Source organism: Cherax quadricarinatus, chromosome 98 (genome assembly GCF_038502225.1).
Source record: "Cherax quadricarinatus isolate ZL_2023a chromosome 98, ASM3850222v1, whole genome shotgun sequence".
Taxonomy (NCBI): domain Eukaryota; kingdom Metazoa; phylum Arthropoda; class Malacostraca; order Decapoda; family Parastacidae; genus Cherax; species Cherax quadricarinatus.
The window spans coordinates 6,157,573-6,175,529 of record NC_091389.1 but is presented as its reverse complement, the minus strand read 5'-3'; the positions used below and the strand labels follow the sequence as shown (position 1 = coordinate 6,175,529).

At 41.5% G+C, this 17,957-nt stretch overlaps 1 protein-coding gene across 1 annotated transcript in view; it reads right to left on the bottom strand.

The window, feature by feature from the left end:
- Positions 1 to 8,061: 8,061 nt before the first annotated feature.
- Positions 8,062 to 17,957, bottom strand: part of LOC128706590 (endoplasmic reticulum transmembrane helix translocase) — a gene marked incomplete at its 5' end in the record, with an annotated part of 34,361 nt that continues 24,465 nt past the window's right edge. Inside the window, 6 exon segments of the mRNA XM_053801531.2 lie at positions 8,062 to 8,595; positions 9,329 to 9,472; positions 9,655 to 9,763; positions 12,277 to 12,419; positions 14,796 to 14,992; positions 16,824 to 16,959. Of these exon segments, the coding sequence (XP_053657506.2) occupies positions 8,470 to 8,595; positions 9,329 to 9,472; positions 9,655 to 9,763; positions 12,277 to 12,419; positions 14,796 to 14,992; positions 16,824 to 16,959 (855 nt within the window).

Genomic DNA, 17,957 nt, shown 5'->3' with positions numbered 1-17,957 from the left:
GAAAATAACCGGTTTCCCTGAATCCCTTCACTAAATATTACCCTGCTCACACTCCAACAGATCGTCAGGTCCCAAGTATCATTCGTCTCCATTCACTCCTAACACGCTCATGCACGCTTGCTGGAAGTCCAAGCCCCTCACCCACAAAACCTCCTTTACCCCCTCTTTCCAACCCTTTCGAGGACGACCCCTACCCCTCTTTCCTTCCCCTATAGATTTATATGCTTTCCATGTCATTCTACTTTGATCCATTCTCTCTAAATGACCAAACCACCTCAACAACCCCTCTTCTGCCCTCTGACTAATACTTTTATTAACTCCACACCTTCTCCTAATTTCCACACTCCGAATTTTCTGCATAATATTTACACCACACATTGCCCTTAGACAGGACATCTCCACTGCCTCCAACCGTCTCCTCGCTGCTGCATTTACCACCCAAGCTTCACATCCATATAAGAGTGTTGGTACTACTATACTTTCATACATTCCCTTCTTTGCCTCCATAGATAATGTTTTTTGACTCCACATATACCTCAACGCACCACTCACCTTTTTTCCCTCATCAATTCTATGATTAACCTCATCCTTCATAAATCCATCCGCCGACACGTCAACTCCCAAGTATCTGAAAACATTCACTTCTTCCATACTCCTCCTCCCCAATTTGATATCCAATTTTTCTTTATCTAAATCATTTGATACCCTCATCACCTTACTCTTTTCTATGTTCACTTTCAACTTTCTACCTTTACACACATTCTCAAACTCATCCACTAACCTTTGCAATTTTTCTTTAGAATCTCCCATAAGCACAGTATCATCAGCAAAAAGTAACTGTGTCAATTCCCATTTTGAATTTGATTCCCCAAAATTTAATCCCACCCCTCTCCCGAACACCCTAGCATTTACTTCCTTTACAACCCCATCTATAAATATATTAAACAACCATGGTGACATTACACATCCCTGTCTAAGACCTACTTTTACCGGGAAGTATTCTCCCTCTCTTCTACACACCCTACCCTGAGCCTCACTATCCTCATAAAAACTCTTTACAGCATTTAGTAACTTACCACCTATTCCATATACGTACTTGCAACATCTGCCACATTGCTCCTCTATCCACTCTATCATATGCCTTTTCTAAATCCATAAATGCAATAAAAACTTCCCTACCTTTATCTAAATACTGTTCACATATATGCTTCAATGTAAACACTTGATCTACACATCCCCTACCCACTCTGAAGCCTCCTTGCTCATCCGCAATTCTACATTCTGTCTTACCTCTAATTCTTTCAATTATAACCCTACCGTACACTTTTCCTGGTATACTCAGTAAACTTATTCCTCTATAATTTTTACAATCTCTTTTGTCCCCTTCCCCTTTATATAAAGGGACTATACATGCTCTCCGCCAATCCCTAGGTACCTTCCCCTCTTTCATACATTTATTAAACAAAAGTACCAACCACTCCAACACTATATCCCCCCCTGCTTTTAACATTTCTGTCATGATCCCATCAGTTCCAGCTGCTTTACCCCCTTTCATTCTACGTAATGCCTCACGTACCTCCACCACACTTACATTCTGCTCTTCTTCACTCCTAAAAGATGGTATACCTCCCTGGCCAGTGCATGAAATTACCGCCTCCCTTTCTTCCTTAACATTTAAAAGTTCCTCAAAATATTCTCGCCATCTACCTAATACCTCCCTCTCCCCATCTACTAACTCTCCTACTCTGTTTTTAACTGACAAATCCATATTTTCCCTAGGCTTTCTTAACTTGTTTAACTCACTCCAAAATTTTTTCTTATTTTCATTAAAATTTCTTGACAGTGCCTCTCCCACTCTATCATCTGCTCTCCTTTTGCACTCTCTCACCACTCTCTTCACCTTTCTTTTACTCTCCATATACTCTGCTCTTCTTATAACACTTCTGCTTTGTAAAAACCTCTCGTAAGCTACCTTTTTCTCTTTTATCACACCCTTTACTTCATCATTCCACCAATCACTCCTCTTTCCTCCTGCCCCCACCCTCCTATAACCACAAACTTCTGCCCCACATTCTAATACTGCATTTTTAAAACTATTCCAACCCTCTTCAACCCCCCCCTACTACTCATCTTTGCACTAGCCCACCTTTCTGCCAATAGTCGCTTATATCTCGCCCGAACTTCCTCCTCCCTTAGTTTATACACTTTCACCTCCCTCTTACTTGTTGTTGCCACCTTCCTCTTTTCCCATCTACCTCTTACTCTAACTGTAGCTACAACTAAATAATGATCCGATATATCAGTTGCCCCTCTATAAACATGTACATCCTGGAGCCTACCCATCAACCTTTTATCCACCAATACATAATCTAACAAACTACTTTCATTACGTGCTACATCATACCTTGTATTAATTATATTAATTATATTATATTAATTAATTATATTAATTATATTAATCCTGAGCTGAAGCACTTGATAGTTGCAATAGAACCCATACCTGGAGGATATTGCAGGGGTCAATGCCCCTGCAGCCTGGTTCATGACCAGGCCTCATTGTGGATCAGGGACTGATTGACCAGTCTGTTACTGCTGGCCGCATGTTAACCAATGTAGGAACCACAGCCCGGCTGGTCAGGTACTGACTTTAGGTGCTTGTCCAGTGCCTTCTTGAAGACAGCCAGGGGTCTATTGGTAATCCTCCTTATGTATGCTGGGAAGTAGTTGAACAATCTTGGGCCCCTGACACTTATTGTGTTCTCTCACTGTACTTGTGGTACCCCTGCTTTTCATTTAGGAGACGTTGTATCCTCTGCTCAGTCTTTTGCTTTCGTATCGAGTGATTTTCGTGTGCAGATTTGAAACTTGTCCCTCTAGGATTTTCCAGGTTTTTCCAGGTGTATATTATCATGTATCTTTCTCGCCCACATTCCAAGGAGTACAGGTCAAGTGATCTCAACTGTTCCCAGCAATTTAGGTGCTTTATTGTTCTTACGTGTGCCGTGAAAGTTCTCTATATATTCTTCAGGTCAGCAATTTTGACTATCTTGAAAAGTACCATTAGTGTACAGCAATATTCCAGCCTAGAGAAAACAAACTATTTGAATAGAATCGTGGGCTTGGCATCCCTAGTTTTGAAGGTTCTCATTATCCATCCAATCATTTTCCTAGCAGATGTGATAGATACATTGTTGCAATCTTTGAAAGAGAGATCCTAACATTATCACTCTCAGGTCCTTCACATTACTTTTTCACTCTATTGTGTGGTTGGAATTTGTTTTATACTCCGATAGAGTTTATTTCCTTGAATTTTCCATAACGTAGTAATTGAAATTTGTCTTCATTGAATTTCATATTGTTTTCCGAGGTCCATTTAAAGACTTGGTTAATGTCCACTTGCAAATTTGCAGTGTCTTCAATGGATAACACTGTCATGCAAATTTTGGTATCGTCAGAGAAGGACGACACGGAGCTGTGGCTTACATCTCTGTCTATGTCACATATGAGGGTGAGAAACAGAATGGGAGCGAGTACTGTGCTTTGTACATGTCATAATGGTCCGGTAGCTGGGACAGACAGGAGCGGTCTGCTCTATACCCATGTTGCCCTGGGTTGTGTAACTTTTTGTCTTCTAGTGCATCCAGGACCTTGTCATAGTGGTCCAGTAGTTGAGACAGACAGGAGCAACCTGTTCTAAACCCATGTTGCCCTGGGTTGTGTAACTTTTTGTCTTCTAGTGCATCCAGGACCTTGTCATAGTGGTCCAGTAGTTGAGACAGACAGGAGCAACCTGTTCTAAACCCATGTTGCCCTGGGTTGTGTAACTGATGGGTTTCTAGATGGGTGGTGATCTTGCTTCTTAGGACCCTTTCAAAGATTTTTATGACATGGGATATTAGTGCTATCGGTCTGTAGTTCTTTGCTGTTGCTTTACTGCCCCCTTTGTGGAGTGGGGCTATGTCTGTTGTTTTTAGTGTGTGGGGGATGACCCTGTGTCCATGCTCCCTCTCCATAGAATGTTAAGAGCACATGATAGGGGCTTCTTGCAGTTCTTGAACACTGAGTTCCACAAGTCTGGGCCGGGGCAGAGTGCGTGGCCATGTCATTAATGTTTTTTTTTTCAAAGTTTTGTGGTGTTAGGATTATATCATAAACTTTTGAATTAACCAAATTTGAGTCTCGGTCTTAAAAAAATCTAATTTTCAACCCTTAGTTAGGTTAATGGCTCACTAAACACTGGATCGGGAGCCTCTCACCAGCATCAAGGAACCTACCTTGAGGGGTCTACCTGCTCTGCTACGTTTAGTCAGACTTGCAATACCAGTTACTCTTGTACAAATAGTACATTACCTCTGTGACTTGTAATGTTGAGGTACAGTCCCTGGACCCATTGTGTACTTCTGTAATCCTTTGACTACCACCCACAGGATGGGTATGGGGTGCATAATAAAGATGTTAAACTCTTGCAAAAGCAGGTCATGGGTAGGACAGGTAGACCTGCAGGTCATGGGTAGGACAGGTAGACCTGCAGGTCATGGGTAGGACAGGTAGACCTGCAGGTCATGGGTAGGACAGGTAGACCTGCAGGTCATGGGTAGGACAGGTAGACCTGCAGGTCATGGGTAGGACAGATAGACCTGCAGGTCATGGGTAGGACAGGTAGACCTGCATGTCATGGGTAGGACAGGTAGACCTGCAGGTCATGGATAGGACAGGTAGACCTGCAGGTCATGGGTAGGACAGGTAGACCTGCAGGTCATGGGTAGGACAGGTAGACCTGCAGGTCATGGGTAGGGACAGGTAGACCTGCAGGTCATGGGTAGGACAGGTAGACCTGCAGGTCATGGGTAGGACAGGTAGACCTGCATGTCATGGGTAGGACAGGTAGACCTGCAGGTCATGGGTAGGACAGGTAGACCTGCAGGTCATGGGTAGGACAGGTAGACCTGCAGGTCATGGGTAGGGACAGGTAGACCTGCAGGTCATGGGTAGGACAGGTAGACCTGCAGGTCATGGGTAGGACAGGTAGACCTGCATGTCATGGGTAGGACAGGTAGACCTGCAGGTCATGGGTAGGACAGGTAGACCTGCAGGTCATGGGTAGGACAGGTAGACCTACAGGTCATGGGTAGGACAGGCAGACCTGCAGGTCATGGGTAGGACAGGTAGACCTGCAGGTCATGGGTAGGGACAGGTAGACCTGCAGGTCATGGGTAAGACAGGTAGACCTGCATTGGCCTGGTCACTCACTCGGCCACATTTGCATAAATTTGCTTGCGAGGTTTTTAGACTTGCCTGCCATAGGTTCGAACCTCCACCCATTCCAAGGGCTGCTTGTTGTACATTCCCACGCATCAACAGATATTTCTCCACGAGCGAAACAGTGGTGAAGTTCCTCGTAGTATAGACTTCACCAGGACCCCAATAGAAGCACTTCTGTTTTTGGGATTGGGGGGGGCGGGGGGTTATCCTGCAGGGCAATTTACACACGCACGTTATTATACAGAAGTATTTTAACCATTATCAAGCGCTAAACTAGTGTCATGCAGCACTCTATGCAGACTAACCAATGTGAAAAAATTAGCGAAATTCCAAGAGCCTTCGTGATTTTTTGTGAAATCGTGAAAGTGCTTGGAACATCACTATTATTTGTGATTTATTCCAAGTCCCTCGAGAGAGAAGAGCTCTTGATTCAAGGCACTGGAGTTGTTCTTCCCTCTATGGGTTGAGCCTCAGTGCCTCCCATAACCCCCCAGGTGCTACATGACCCCGTCCCTATGGGTTTAGCACTTCCCCATGAATGCAGTAACGACACAATCCAAGGAACGATGAGAAATCCAGTTTCTAGGATCAAGATCCTTCAAGGCAGAAAGTGACAGTCCTTGAAGGGGTTCTTATGGGTCAAATTATAAAAATCATAACTAAGCACTAAACCCACAGGGGTGGTTATGGATAGAGAAACTCTCAATACATTTGTTATTTTACTCTCACATACAGCGGTAAGAAAATAACCACACAATATCTTGTGTTCGACTTCACCGTAAACCAATCATTGCACATACAAAAAACAAATGAGAGAACACACGCAACGAGTAATAAATGCAGGAACGAGCTTCTAGAAACCGGATATCGACGAATGCGTCTCCAGGTCATCACTGGCATTCGTGTACGAAGGCTGCATTGACGCATCGACAGCCTTGCTGTCGGGAGGCCAAGGCAACGCACTCGGACTCTCCGTCTCCGCTATATAAAGTACAACAAGATTGAGCAAGTTCCGTTTACATCATGGCATGCCTTTCCAGCCAATCATACAACTCAAAAATAAATATACTAAATACTCGACTTATGAACGCATTGAGAATCTTTTGTATTGTAGATATCATTATTGTGTATATTATTACAGTATTATACACAATACAGAAGGTCCCCAAAATGTTGATAAGTTGAAGACTTCCTGTACAGAAATCAAAGGAAATACAGTAGTCCCCCCCCAGTATCCGCAGGGGATACGTATCAAGACCTACCATGGATACCTGAAACTGTGGATAGTAGCGAACCCTCTGCATAAATTATTTTTTGTTTACATACCTATGATAAAGTTCGATAATTCTCCACTCATTGTGTATAATTCATCACTTTCACTGATGGGAAGCACTTTGCAACTTCTCTTAGGCTTTGAAGAACTGTCACCATTGCTACTTCTGTGCTTTAGGGCCATTATTAAGCAAAATTACTTTCGTGCCAGGGTAAACTATGGATAATTGAAACTGCGGAAACAATCTGCGGATAAGGGGTTCTACTGTACACACTGTATAACTCAAGAATACATACATGTATTAAGAGAACTTAATTGAGAACACTCAGTGGGAGACGGCCAATGTATTAAAAATAAATATACATAAACCAGGCGACCTGCTCAAAAATACAGCACATGTATGTAAACTTTATAACTAAAAAATAATACATAAAGTGAAATAACTTTAGAATATGTATAGAAATTCCTTTTAATGTACTGTATACCCACAAAGAAACATACAGTCAGCTTTATGAAGCTCCTCTATACAGGGCAAATTTTTGGGTAAATGAAATTCCAAAAGTCTGACCAAAACTGAATGGCACTCAGAAAGGCCTTTTATAGTCTGTAGCATTTAATTCTGGACAGCTTTTTACACTCACATCAACGAAAAAATACTATATAGTGGAACTAGAAAGGGTCAACTGTATATTTTTATGAAGTTAAAGTTTGCCTTCTACATTCACCTCACAAAATAAACCAAATTGACTTTAAATTCAAGGATGGGAAGTTGTACAAGTTACAAGGATGGGAAGTTGTACAAGTTACAAGGATGGGAAGTTGTAGGTACAAGGATCCTGGACGTAGAAAGTATTATATAAATAGACTCAATAAATATTTCCTATATGTGTGTGTACTGTACTTATATACATGACGTTTTAAAATGTCTCCTTGCTATCTTGTAGATAAATGCCTAGCTCTGACTCCCTAGTGATGCAAGATGCTGATATTGAAAGCTACAGGAGGTTGCAACTAAAATATTTGTTCGTGTTGCAACCTGCTAGTTGTGTTGCTGGCATCGCAACTCACTTGTTGTGTTGCTGGCATCTCAACTTGCTGGCATTTCAACTCAAGATATATTTCTGGCATTTAAATGCGCACGAGTCGAGTTCCGTCTCCTCCGACTTGTAATAAAGTTGCAGTTCCGGCACTAACTTGCAATACAGTTGCAGTTCCTGCACTAATTTGCGACGAACAATCCACATTTTTCCAGCTTATGGGAGAAGATACAGGAGATTTTTGTGTCACATACATCCCCCACTACAGCTCAGTGACTGTAAATCTTCTACAGGGTGTTAAATACTCCATTTGTAAATGTGTGTGTAATCTTCGAATGTTTAAAAGGCCCTCCTGTTTTCATTAGTAACTGAAAGTGCAGATTCGTTCAGACGGTAAGCAGTGCACTTGCTCACATAGGCATTTAAATTTTCAGGACACTAAAGGTTCTCTTGTAAAGCTGATCTGTCGAGTCCAACTTTTGGGAATGCGGTTGAGAAATACACAAATAACCTGTGGCAGGAGAAGCTCATGACAATGTTTTGGTCTGACTTGGACCATTTACAAGTGAAACTAACATGTTATTATGAGTTTGACTTTGTAAGTGATCAAAACTGGACCAAAATGTCGTAAGCTCCTCTCTCGTATGTGCGGGTTATTTGTGTACAGTTCCAGTCACGGCATTGTGCCTTTTTTGCTCTTTTTTGGTTGAGAAAGGTGTATCTAAAATTAAACAGCAGGTGCTATGAAGGCCTTTCAAAGTGCTGTTCAATTTTGCATGTGCCTTTTCAATCGCAGTCACAAATAATTGCACTGAACAGAGGAGCTCTACAAGAGTCGACTGTAAATGATTATATCACCATATGCTTTTTACATCATTTATTTATGATTGCCACTGTCTAGAGGCCACCTTTTCTAAGTTCCGCGGGTAATCGTCCTTCGCCGAATAAGAAGAGGCAGACACGGTCAACGATGAGAGACAGGGCAAAGTCGGCCACCAGAACCTTCACCAACATGATGCGGTACTGTCAAGAAAAATTAAAAAACACATTAATCATTATTATGATTTGCCAGGTATCATAATGACAACCTAAGTTGTGATTTAATATTGTCTGAAAAGTGAAAAGAATAACATTAATCACTATTATTCCCCAAGTCATAATGACGACTTAATGTGCGACGTAATACAGTCCAAAAAGGCAAAAAAAAAAAAAAAATCCCCAGGCATCATGACAACGACTAAAGTTGCATCACTACGCATGGGTAAAATCCGTAACTAGGTGAAATCGTCCATTTTTAAAATTCAACACAAATTTAATACAGATTTAAGAGTTTTCCTCCACCCTCTGCAGACTTATACTGACTCACGAAATCGTCGTGACACAATTGTAAACAAACCATGGTACGGGGGGGTATTGAACTTGCAGCGAGTGATAAAACGCCCTCAGGCCAGCGTGTAAGCCACTGGGCCAGCTGGTTACAATAAAATTCATCGAACTACGTATATTTATACACCATAGGAAGGTTAGAATAAACCATCACTCTGACCACAGATGCAAGTTTTTACAGATGAATCTCCCACCAGTGTGGCTGTGACAAACTCTAGCTCATGTCCCCTCAAAGCTGTCATCATGACTTGTCAACAAACTAGCAAGCAAATACAGGTGCTTAAAGCTCACTAAATACCAAACTAAAAGCTCAATAAAATTACTAAAATGTCAATGCTTGCCAAACTACACGCACAAACGCACACGTTACCTCTGGTGGAAAATCCACAATCTCAAACTGCTGAGCAAATTCGGGCACGATGCCAAGGGCGAGTGTCAAGACGACGCCCCCGGAGCCAATAAGGCTGTAGAGGAGAGCTTTATTTTCCGTCAGACTCTCCATGAACGGGTGACCCTGCGAAATAAAATTAAAAATAAACATGTGACACACACAGAGACATGATGATAAACATGTCGCTTAAGCTTCGGGGCCCCTGACCGTACGCAACTGTCTTTTTCCCCCCTTCCATACGCTGCCTAGCAAGATTCAACCCTAATTTTAGCAAGTCAAAGCAATCCTCTGTTTGAGTGACTCACTCGGTAATTGATGGCGAATGTGGAGATCTGTAATGTCATGGAGATGACGTACACCGTACTGTTTAACAAGCTAGGCTCAAACTCCTTCTCCAAGTCCACAAACTTCTCTCTGAAATATCAATACATGTAAATAATGATAAGAATTAATAACAGAAGTAATAACAGTTATAACAATAATAATAATAATAGTAATAATGATAGCAATGATAATAATAATGATAGCAATAATAATAGTAATAATGATAGCAATAATAATAGTAATAATGATAGCAATAATAATAGTAATAATGATAGCAATAATAATAGTAATAATGATAGCAATAATAATAGTAATAATGATAGCAATAATAATAGTAATAATGATAGCAATAATAATAGTAATAATGATAGCAATAATAATAGTAATAATGATAGCAATAATAATAGTAATAATGATAGCAATAATAATAGTAATAATGATAGCAATAATAATAGTAATAATGATAGCAATAATAAGAGTAATAATGATAGCAATAATAAGAGTAATAATGATAGCAATAATAAGAGTAATAATGATAGCAATAATAATAGTAAAAATAATAATAATAATAATAATAATAATAACACAAAGATACCATCATACAGAGGCCTAAGTTATATTGTAGTGACTGGACGATGCAAAAAAGTTTAAACAAACACTGATACTATCAGACTTAGTTGACACACTGTCGATACCATCAAAATTTGGCTACATACTGCCAACACCATCAAAATTAGGCCACACACTGCTGATACCAATAAATTAGGCCACACACTGCCAATACCATCAAAATTAGCTCATACCAAAACTGATCCCACCAAAAGTAGCCGATACCAAAACAGACACCATCAAATTTAGCAGAGACCACCAAACTTAACTGACAGCAAAAACCATTGCCTTCGAACTTAGCCAATACCAAAACCTACACCACTGAACTTAGCCAATGCCATTAAACTTAGCCAATACAAAACCTACACTATCAGACTTAGCCAATACCAAGAACCAATGCCATCAAACTTAGCCAATACAATCAAAATTACCAACAGCCAATACCAACAGCAAGACCGATACCCACACACCTAAATTTGTTAATATAAGAAGTGTCTTTACAAGATCTTTTGTACAGGCCATGTTTATTAATATATTTCTTAATGCACTGCTCGCCTCTCTCCAAGGCAGGACAACCCAAAGTAAAAGACACATTCACCATCATTCAGTCAATGGAAGTCTTGACAGACATCTGAACATAACAGTTCAGGTGGCCCTCTCAACTGTAACATTCTCACTCATCCTTCAGAGTACAGGTACTGTACTTCCCACCTGCAGTACTGTAACATTCTCACTTATCCTTCAGAGTACAGGTACTGTACTTCCCACCTCCAGTACTGTAACATTCTCACTTATCCTTCAGAGTACAGGTACTGTACTTCCCACCTCCAGTACTGTAACATTCTCACTCATCCTTCAGAGTACAGGTACTGTACTTCCCACCTCCAGTACTGTAACATTCTCACTCATCCTTCAGAGTACAGGTACTGTACTTCCCACCTCCAGTACTGTAACATTCTCACTCATCCTTCAGAGTACAGGTACTGTACTTCCCACCTCCAGTACTGTAACATTCTCACTCATCCTTCAGAGTACAGGTACTGTACTTCCCACCTCCAGTACTGTAACATCCTCACTCATCCTTCAGAGTACAGGTACTGTACTTCCCACCTCCAGTACTGTAACATTCTCACTCATCCTTCAGAGTACAGGTACTGTACTACCCACCTCCAGTACTGTAACATTCTCACTCATCCTTCAGAGTACAGGTACTGTACTTCCCACCTCCAGTACTGTAACATTCTCACTCATCCTTCAGAGTACAGGTACTGTACTTCCCACCTCCAGTACTGTAACATTCTCACTCATCCTTCAGAGTACAGGTACTGTACTTCCCACCTCCAGTACTGTAACATTCTCACTCATCCTTCAGAGTACAGGTACTGTACTTCCCACCTCCAGTACTGTAACATTCTCACTCATCCTTCAGAGTACAGGTACTGTACTTCCCACCTCCAGTACTGTAACATTCTCACTCATCCTTCAGAGTACAGGTACTGTACTTCCCACCTCCAGTACTGTAACATTCTCACTCATCCTTCAGAGTACAGGTACTGTACTTCCCACCTCCAGTACTGTAACATTCTCACTCATCCTTCAGAGTACAGGTACTGTACTTCCCACCTCCAGTACTGTAACATTCTCACTCATCCTTCAGAGTACAGGTACTGTACTTCCCACCTCCAGTACTGTAACATTCTCACTCATCCTTCAGAGTACAGGTACTGTACTTCCCACCTCCAGTACTGTAACATTCTCACTCATCCTTCAGAGTACAGGTACTGTACTTCAGAATACACACACTGAAGACATATAAAAGACAAAAATTCCAACCTAACACAAAATGACAAATTCCATAAGTCCAGAGGACTGCACCGTCATCCTTGCAATGGCGAGTCAAAATCCAACTCAATGAATCCATGGAATAAACAGATCCACTGTATGGGAGTCCTCGCGCCCAACGTGCAAAGCTATTCTGTTGTGCCAACACTCACTTAGGTGGCGACCACTCATTCGCTTGCTTGACGAGGAAGACCAAGCACGTGAAGTGTACAGCGAACTGCAGCAGCACCGTCATGATGGTGTACACATTGAAGATGTTCGGTAGAGGGCGCTCTTTACTGAGAATCTTCAAAGGCTGTAAGAAAATGGAGGTGTTTTAATACTTGGGAAAAAAAATGAAGGCCATTTAATAGCCATTTTAATACTTGGAAGAAAATGGAGTTATTTAAAGTTATTTAAATACTGCTTAACTCTTTGGGGGTTTTGGACGTACTAGTACGTCTTACGCCCCAGGGTTTTTGACGTACTAGTACGCCTAAATTCTAGCGCCCTCAAATCTAGTGGGAGAAAGCTGGTAGGCCTACATATGAAAGAATGGGTCTATGTGGTCAGTGTGCGCAGTATAAAAAAAATCCTGCAGCACACAGTGCGTAATGAGAAAAAAAAACTTTGACCGTATTTTGGGATTAAAACAGCGACTTTGCACTGTATTTTCGTATGGTATTTATTGTTGTATTTTAGTTTTCTTGGTCTCATTTCATAGAATGGAAGACATATTACAGAAATTGAGATGATTTTGACTGGTTTTACAATGAAAAGTACCTTGAAATTGAGCTTAAAGTAGCAGAAATGTTTGATTTTTACCAAAGTTCAAAAGTAAACAAATTATGCTACGAGTCCAATACACATCAACTGGCAAGTCTAATATTCTTTCACAAGTGCGCTGATATTATTTATACCATTTCTACACTAATGCAGTAGTCTGCATAACAGTAAATCTTCTATTTTTTGTAAGAATAAAAATTCAAAGTGGAAAGCCAAAGAAATATAAGAGAGGCCTGGGGATGTGACTGACGAACAGAGAACTTGTCATTTTAGTGCCAGGAATGTCTTTCTTGTTTATTCTGGACCCTATTTGGAAATTGGCATCTTTTGAAATTTGTGTGAAATTGGCAAAATTGCTAAATTCTGACCACTTTATTGGATAGTTGAAATCGGTAAATGGGTGGTTTCTTGTACTCATTCGATAGAAAAAATGGAGTTTTAGCGAAATACTAGCTATGATTTTTGTCGACTAGTACACTGGAATTGGCTGAAAATAGGGCTCAAAGTGGGCAAAATTGCCGATGCGTAAACATCGTTGACACCGCTAACTTCGCGAGAGCATAATTCCATAAGTTTTCCATCAAATTTCATACTTTTGGTGTCATTATGATTGGGAAAAGATTCTCTATCTTTTCATAAGAAAAAATATTTTTTTTTTTTTTTTGAAATTTGGCCGACCCTGAGAACAAGTCTCTGAGAGAACCTGTCGACCCCCAAAGGGTTAAAACACTTTATTTCTAACATGACAGCTGTTTCTCACTATTATGAACACAGGTGTAGTCCAGTGGCCTGCACACCTGGTTGTATCATGATAACCAAGGTACAGATGATAAGGTGCCACCAAAATACGGGGGAAGTAAATTTTTTTTTTTTCAACAAACCGGCCGTATCCCACCAAGGCACGGTGACCTAAGTTTTTCTTATAAATTTTAGCAATATATACAGGAGAAGGTGTAACTAACACCTTGCTTCCAGCATGTTAGTTGCCTCTTATGACATGCATGGGTTACGGAGGAAGAATTCTGCATCACTTCCCCATGGAGGCCAGCAGTAACAGCCTGACTGATCAGGCCCTGATTCAAGAGGAGGCCTGGTTGTGGACTGGGCTGCAGGGGCGTTGATGACCGGAATACCCACCAGGTAGACTCCAGGCAGGTAGGTAAACAGAAATAAACAAGAACAAGAACTAGTAAGCAAATAGAAGAAAACCCAAAGGGGTGCATATATATATGTTTGTACATGTATGTGTAGTGTGACCTAAGTGTAAGTAGAGGTAGCAAGATGTACCTGAAATCTTGCATGTTTATGAGACAGAAAAAAGACATCAGCAATCCTACCATCATGTAAAACAATTACAGGCTTCCGTTATACACTCACTTGGCAGGACGGTAGTACCTCCCTGGGTGGCTGCTGTCAATGTACAATATCTGGTCTTCAACCAGACTTGGAGGTAAGTCTGCCAATATTGATTCACGAGTGTACCACATCACTTCGCAGCTTTGGCAGTCTTCCTTGTGATTGACTGGTTGAACCAAGGTACTGAAATAATGATGGGGCCCTGCAATCGTTTAGCCCATAGCACCTGGTTCACTGGTTGGGATGAACAACACACAGTTGGCCACAAGATGAACAAGAGGTATGATAAAGCTCATGGAGCAGGGAGAATGGACCTAATAGTGACCAGTGAAGAGGCAGGGCCAGAAACTATGACTCGACCCCTGCAACCACAACTAGGCAAGGACAAACCATACCACGGGCGGGATTTGAACCCACGGTCAGAGAGTCTCAAAACTCCAGACCGTCCCGTCCATGGTATGGTTTGTTTGCAATCGTGTCATTACGATTTCGTGAATCATGTTTTAGGTAAGTACATACAATTAGGCGAGTACACAGGTGGTCACATTACCTTCGATCTGGAAATGAAGAGGAAGCAGGCGGCCAGCAGCAGGCCCTGAAGTGTGGCCTGGTAGTCGGAGAACTTGATGCCGTCGAGGTAGAGGACGGACTGAGAGTACGCCAAGATGAGGGCATTCAGCGCTAGGATTTTGAACATCTGTAGCGTCGTCAGCAAGGTGCACCGTCCCTGCTTGATGATGTGGCACACTGAAAATGATAAGAATGATTGTGAGAATCTGCCTGATTGTGACGGAGTGATAGTGACACAAGATCTCGCCTTCATGGGCTACTAGTGACACTATCTGGGGAGACATAGTGATGCTAGATCTCACCTTCATTGATCACTGTCACTAACCAGGGTATGATAGTGATGCTAGATCTCACCTTCATTGATCACTGTCACTATCCAGGGTGTGATAGTGATGCTAGATCTCACCTTCATGAAGCGCTAGTGACACTAACCATGGAGTGATAGTGACATGATCTCACCTTTGTAGAGCGCTGTGTCACCATCCGAGAGCATTCATGATGCAGGATCTCACCTTCGTGGATCGCTAGTGTCACTATCCAGGGAGCGATAGTGACACAAGATCTCACCTTTGTGGAGTGCTGTGTCATCATCCAGGGAGCATTCATGACACAAGCTCTCACCTTTGTGGAGCGCTAGTGTCACTATCAACCACAATGAAAATGATAGGCTGGATAAAATGAACCACTAAATGATTTAATTTTACCCAGCCAATCATTTTCCTCGCGGCTGATTAAATTTGGATTTAATTTGTTTATTTGTGGTTATTTACCTACAGAAACAAAAAAAAATCACATGATGATATCTTGAGTGGAACAATTTGCAAATGATCAACAATACCATAGCTTGAACAATTCGTACTTAATCCACAATACCATTTTTTAATTTTTTTTTATTATCACACTGGCCGATTCCCACCAAGGCAGGGTGGCCCGTGTGATAATAAAAAAAAATAAAAAATACCATGTCTGAAATAATTCACACCCTAAACCATTAATAACCCACCAAAAAGCTGCAGAGTGAACAATCACCAATTCCTGTGTCAGACAACACATTCTTCCACTCTTCAAGTGTCTGAAATAAATAGAGTAAGTCCTTAATTAACAAACACATTGGGGACCTTCCAAATTGTGTATAATAATGATATACACAATACTGATATTATACACAATACGTGTTTTAAGTCGAGGACTTACTATATACAAAATTTATACTCATTACTGTCCCTCCTATTATATACAGTGGACCCCCGGATTACATCATCGGAATTCGTAATATTCGGAATAGTAACATTTTTTCGTCAAAATATTGGCTCGGTGATCGTCACTGAACTCGGTATTAGTCATTCGTCCCGAACGTGTCCGTGCGGCCCGAGAGGTCCGACACACCATTTACAGCCAGTGTGTCATTGTTTATCAGCCAGTGAGGACGATCCCACACATTCATACGATATATTTTGTATTATTCCATTCTTTTTAGTGCTTGCAACTGCTAAATAAACCACCATGGGCCCAAAGAAAGTTCCTAGTGCCAGTCAGCCCTTTGGTAAAGGGCTGAGAGAGAGGGGAAAATGTGCCTTTTTCAGTGATTCTGCAATATGTACGATACTAAAGCAGCAGGAGTCAATAAAGGCTATAGCACCAGTCAGCGATAAATTAAGTGTAGCAAATAGGTTAAGCAATTAATTGATAGAAAAAGGACAGCACGAACACTGGCATAACACAACACAACACTCAGGCACAACACAAGGCACAAAATCCTCTTCAACTTCCGCTGTGTCTGGCTCACACTACGCAAAAACTCAATGCAAATAAAATGCCCTAAGATCTGGAATTTGTTACCAGAATCACCTGTCAACAGGTCTCCTGTCTGCCAGTCAACTTAAGAGATTTTGTTAAAAATTATCTCATCTCCTTAATGTTACTAAATAAGCACAGCCACCCACATTCTGATGGGTGACAGCTAACAGATTGTGGACAACAGATGGGTGGGACTGAGAGCTGCACTCACCGCACTGGATCGACGACAGCTTGGAGGTGAACGGCGCGGCGATGGAAGCGTCGCCCAGCTTCACTACCGGGTTATTCTCCTCCTCCAGTTCTTGTAGTAACTTCTGCAACTGTGCCTGTGCTTTCACCATCTGCTCCTGCAACAGGTTTATGATTATTATTGTGCGAGGGGCTTGGACTTCCAGCAAGCATGTGTGAGCATGTTAGATAGGAGTGAATGGAGGCAAATGGTTTTTAGGACTTGACGTGCTGTTGGAGTGTGAGGAAGGTAACATTTATGAAGGGATTCAGGGAAACTGGCAGTGCCAGACGTGAGTCCTGGAGATGGGAAGTACAGTGGACCCCCGCATAGCGAACTTAATCCGTGCAAGAGGGCTGGTCGTTATGCGAAATGTTCGCTATGCGAATTAATTTTCCCCATAAGAAATAATGGAAATAAAATTAATCCGTGCAAGACACCCAAAAGTATGAAAAAAAAATTTTTTTACCACAAAAAAATGTTAATTTTAGTACACACAAACTGAAAAAGGCATGCACAATTACATGACACTTACTTTTATTGAAGATCTGGTGATGATTGATGGGATGGGAGGAGGGGAGAGAGAGTGTTAGTGTTTAGAAGGGGAATCCCCTTCCATTAGGACTTGAGGTAGCAAGTCCTTTTCCGGGGTTACTTCCCTTCTTCTTTTAATGCCACTAGGACCAGCTTCAGAGTCACTGGACCTCTGTCGCACAACAAATCTGTCCATAGAGCTCTGTACCTCCCGTTCCTTTACGATTTGTCTAAAATGGGCCATAACATTGTCATTGAAATAGTCACCAGCACGGCTTGCAACAGCTGTGTCAGGGTGATTTTCATCCATAAAGGTTTGCAGTTCAACCCACTGTGCACACATTTCCTTAATTTTTGAAGTAGGCACAATGGATTCCACAACTGGCATAGGCTTCTCAGGGTTAGCCCCAAACCCTTCAAAATCTTTCTTAATTTCCATACTAATTCTCACCCTTTTTACCACAGGGTTGGCACTAGAAGCTTTCTTGGGGCCCATGGTCACTTATTTTCCAGAAACAGCACCGAAAACACTGTAATAATACGAAATATTCCGAGTGTATGCTTGAATGTTACCGCGGAGGC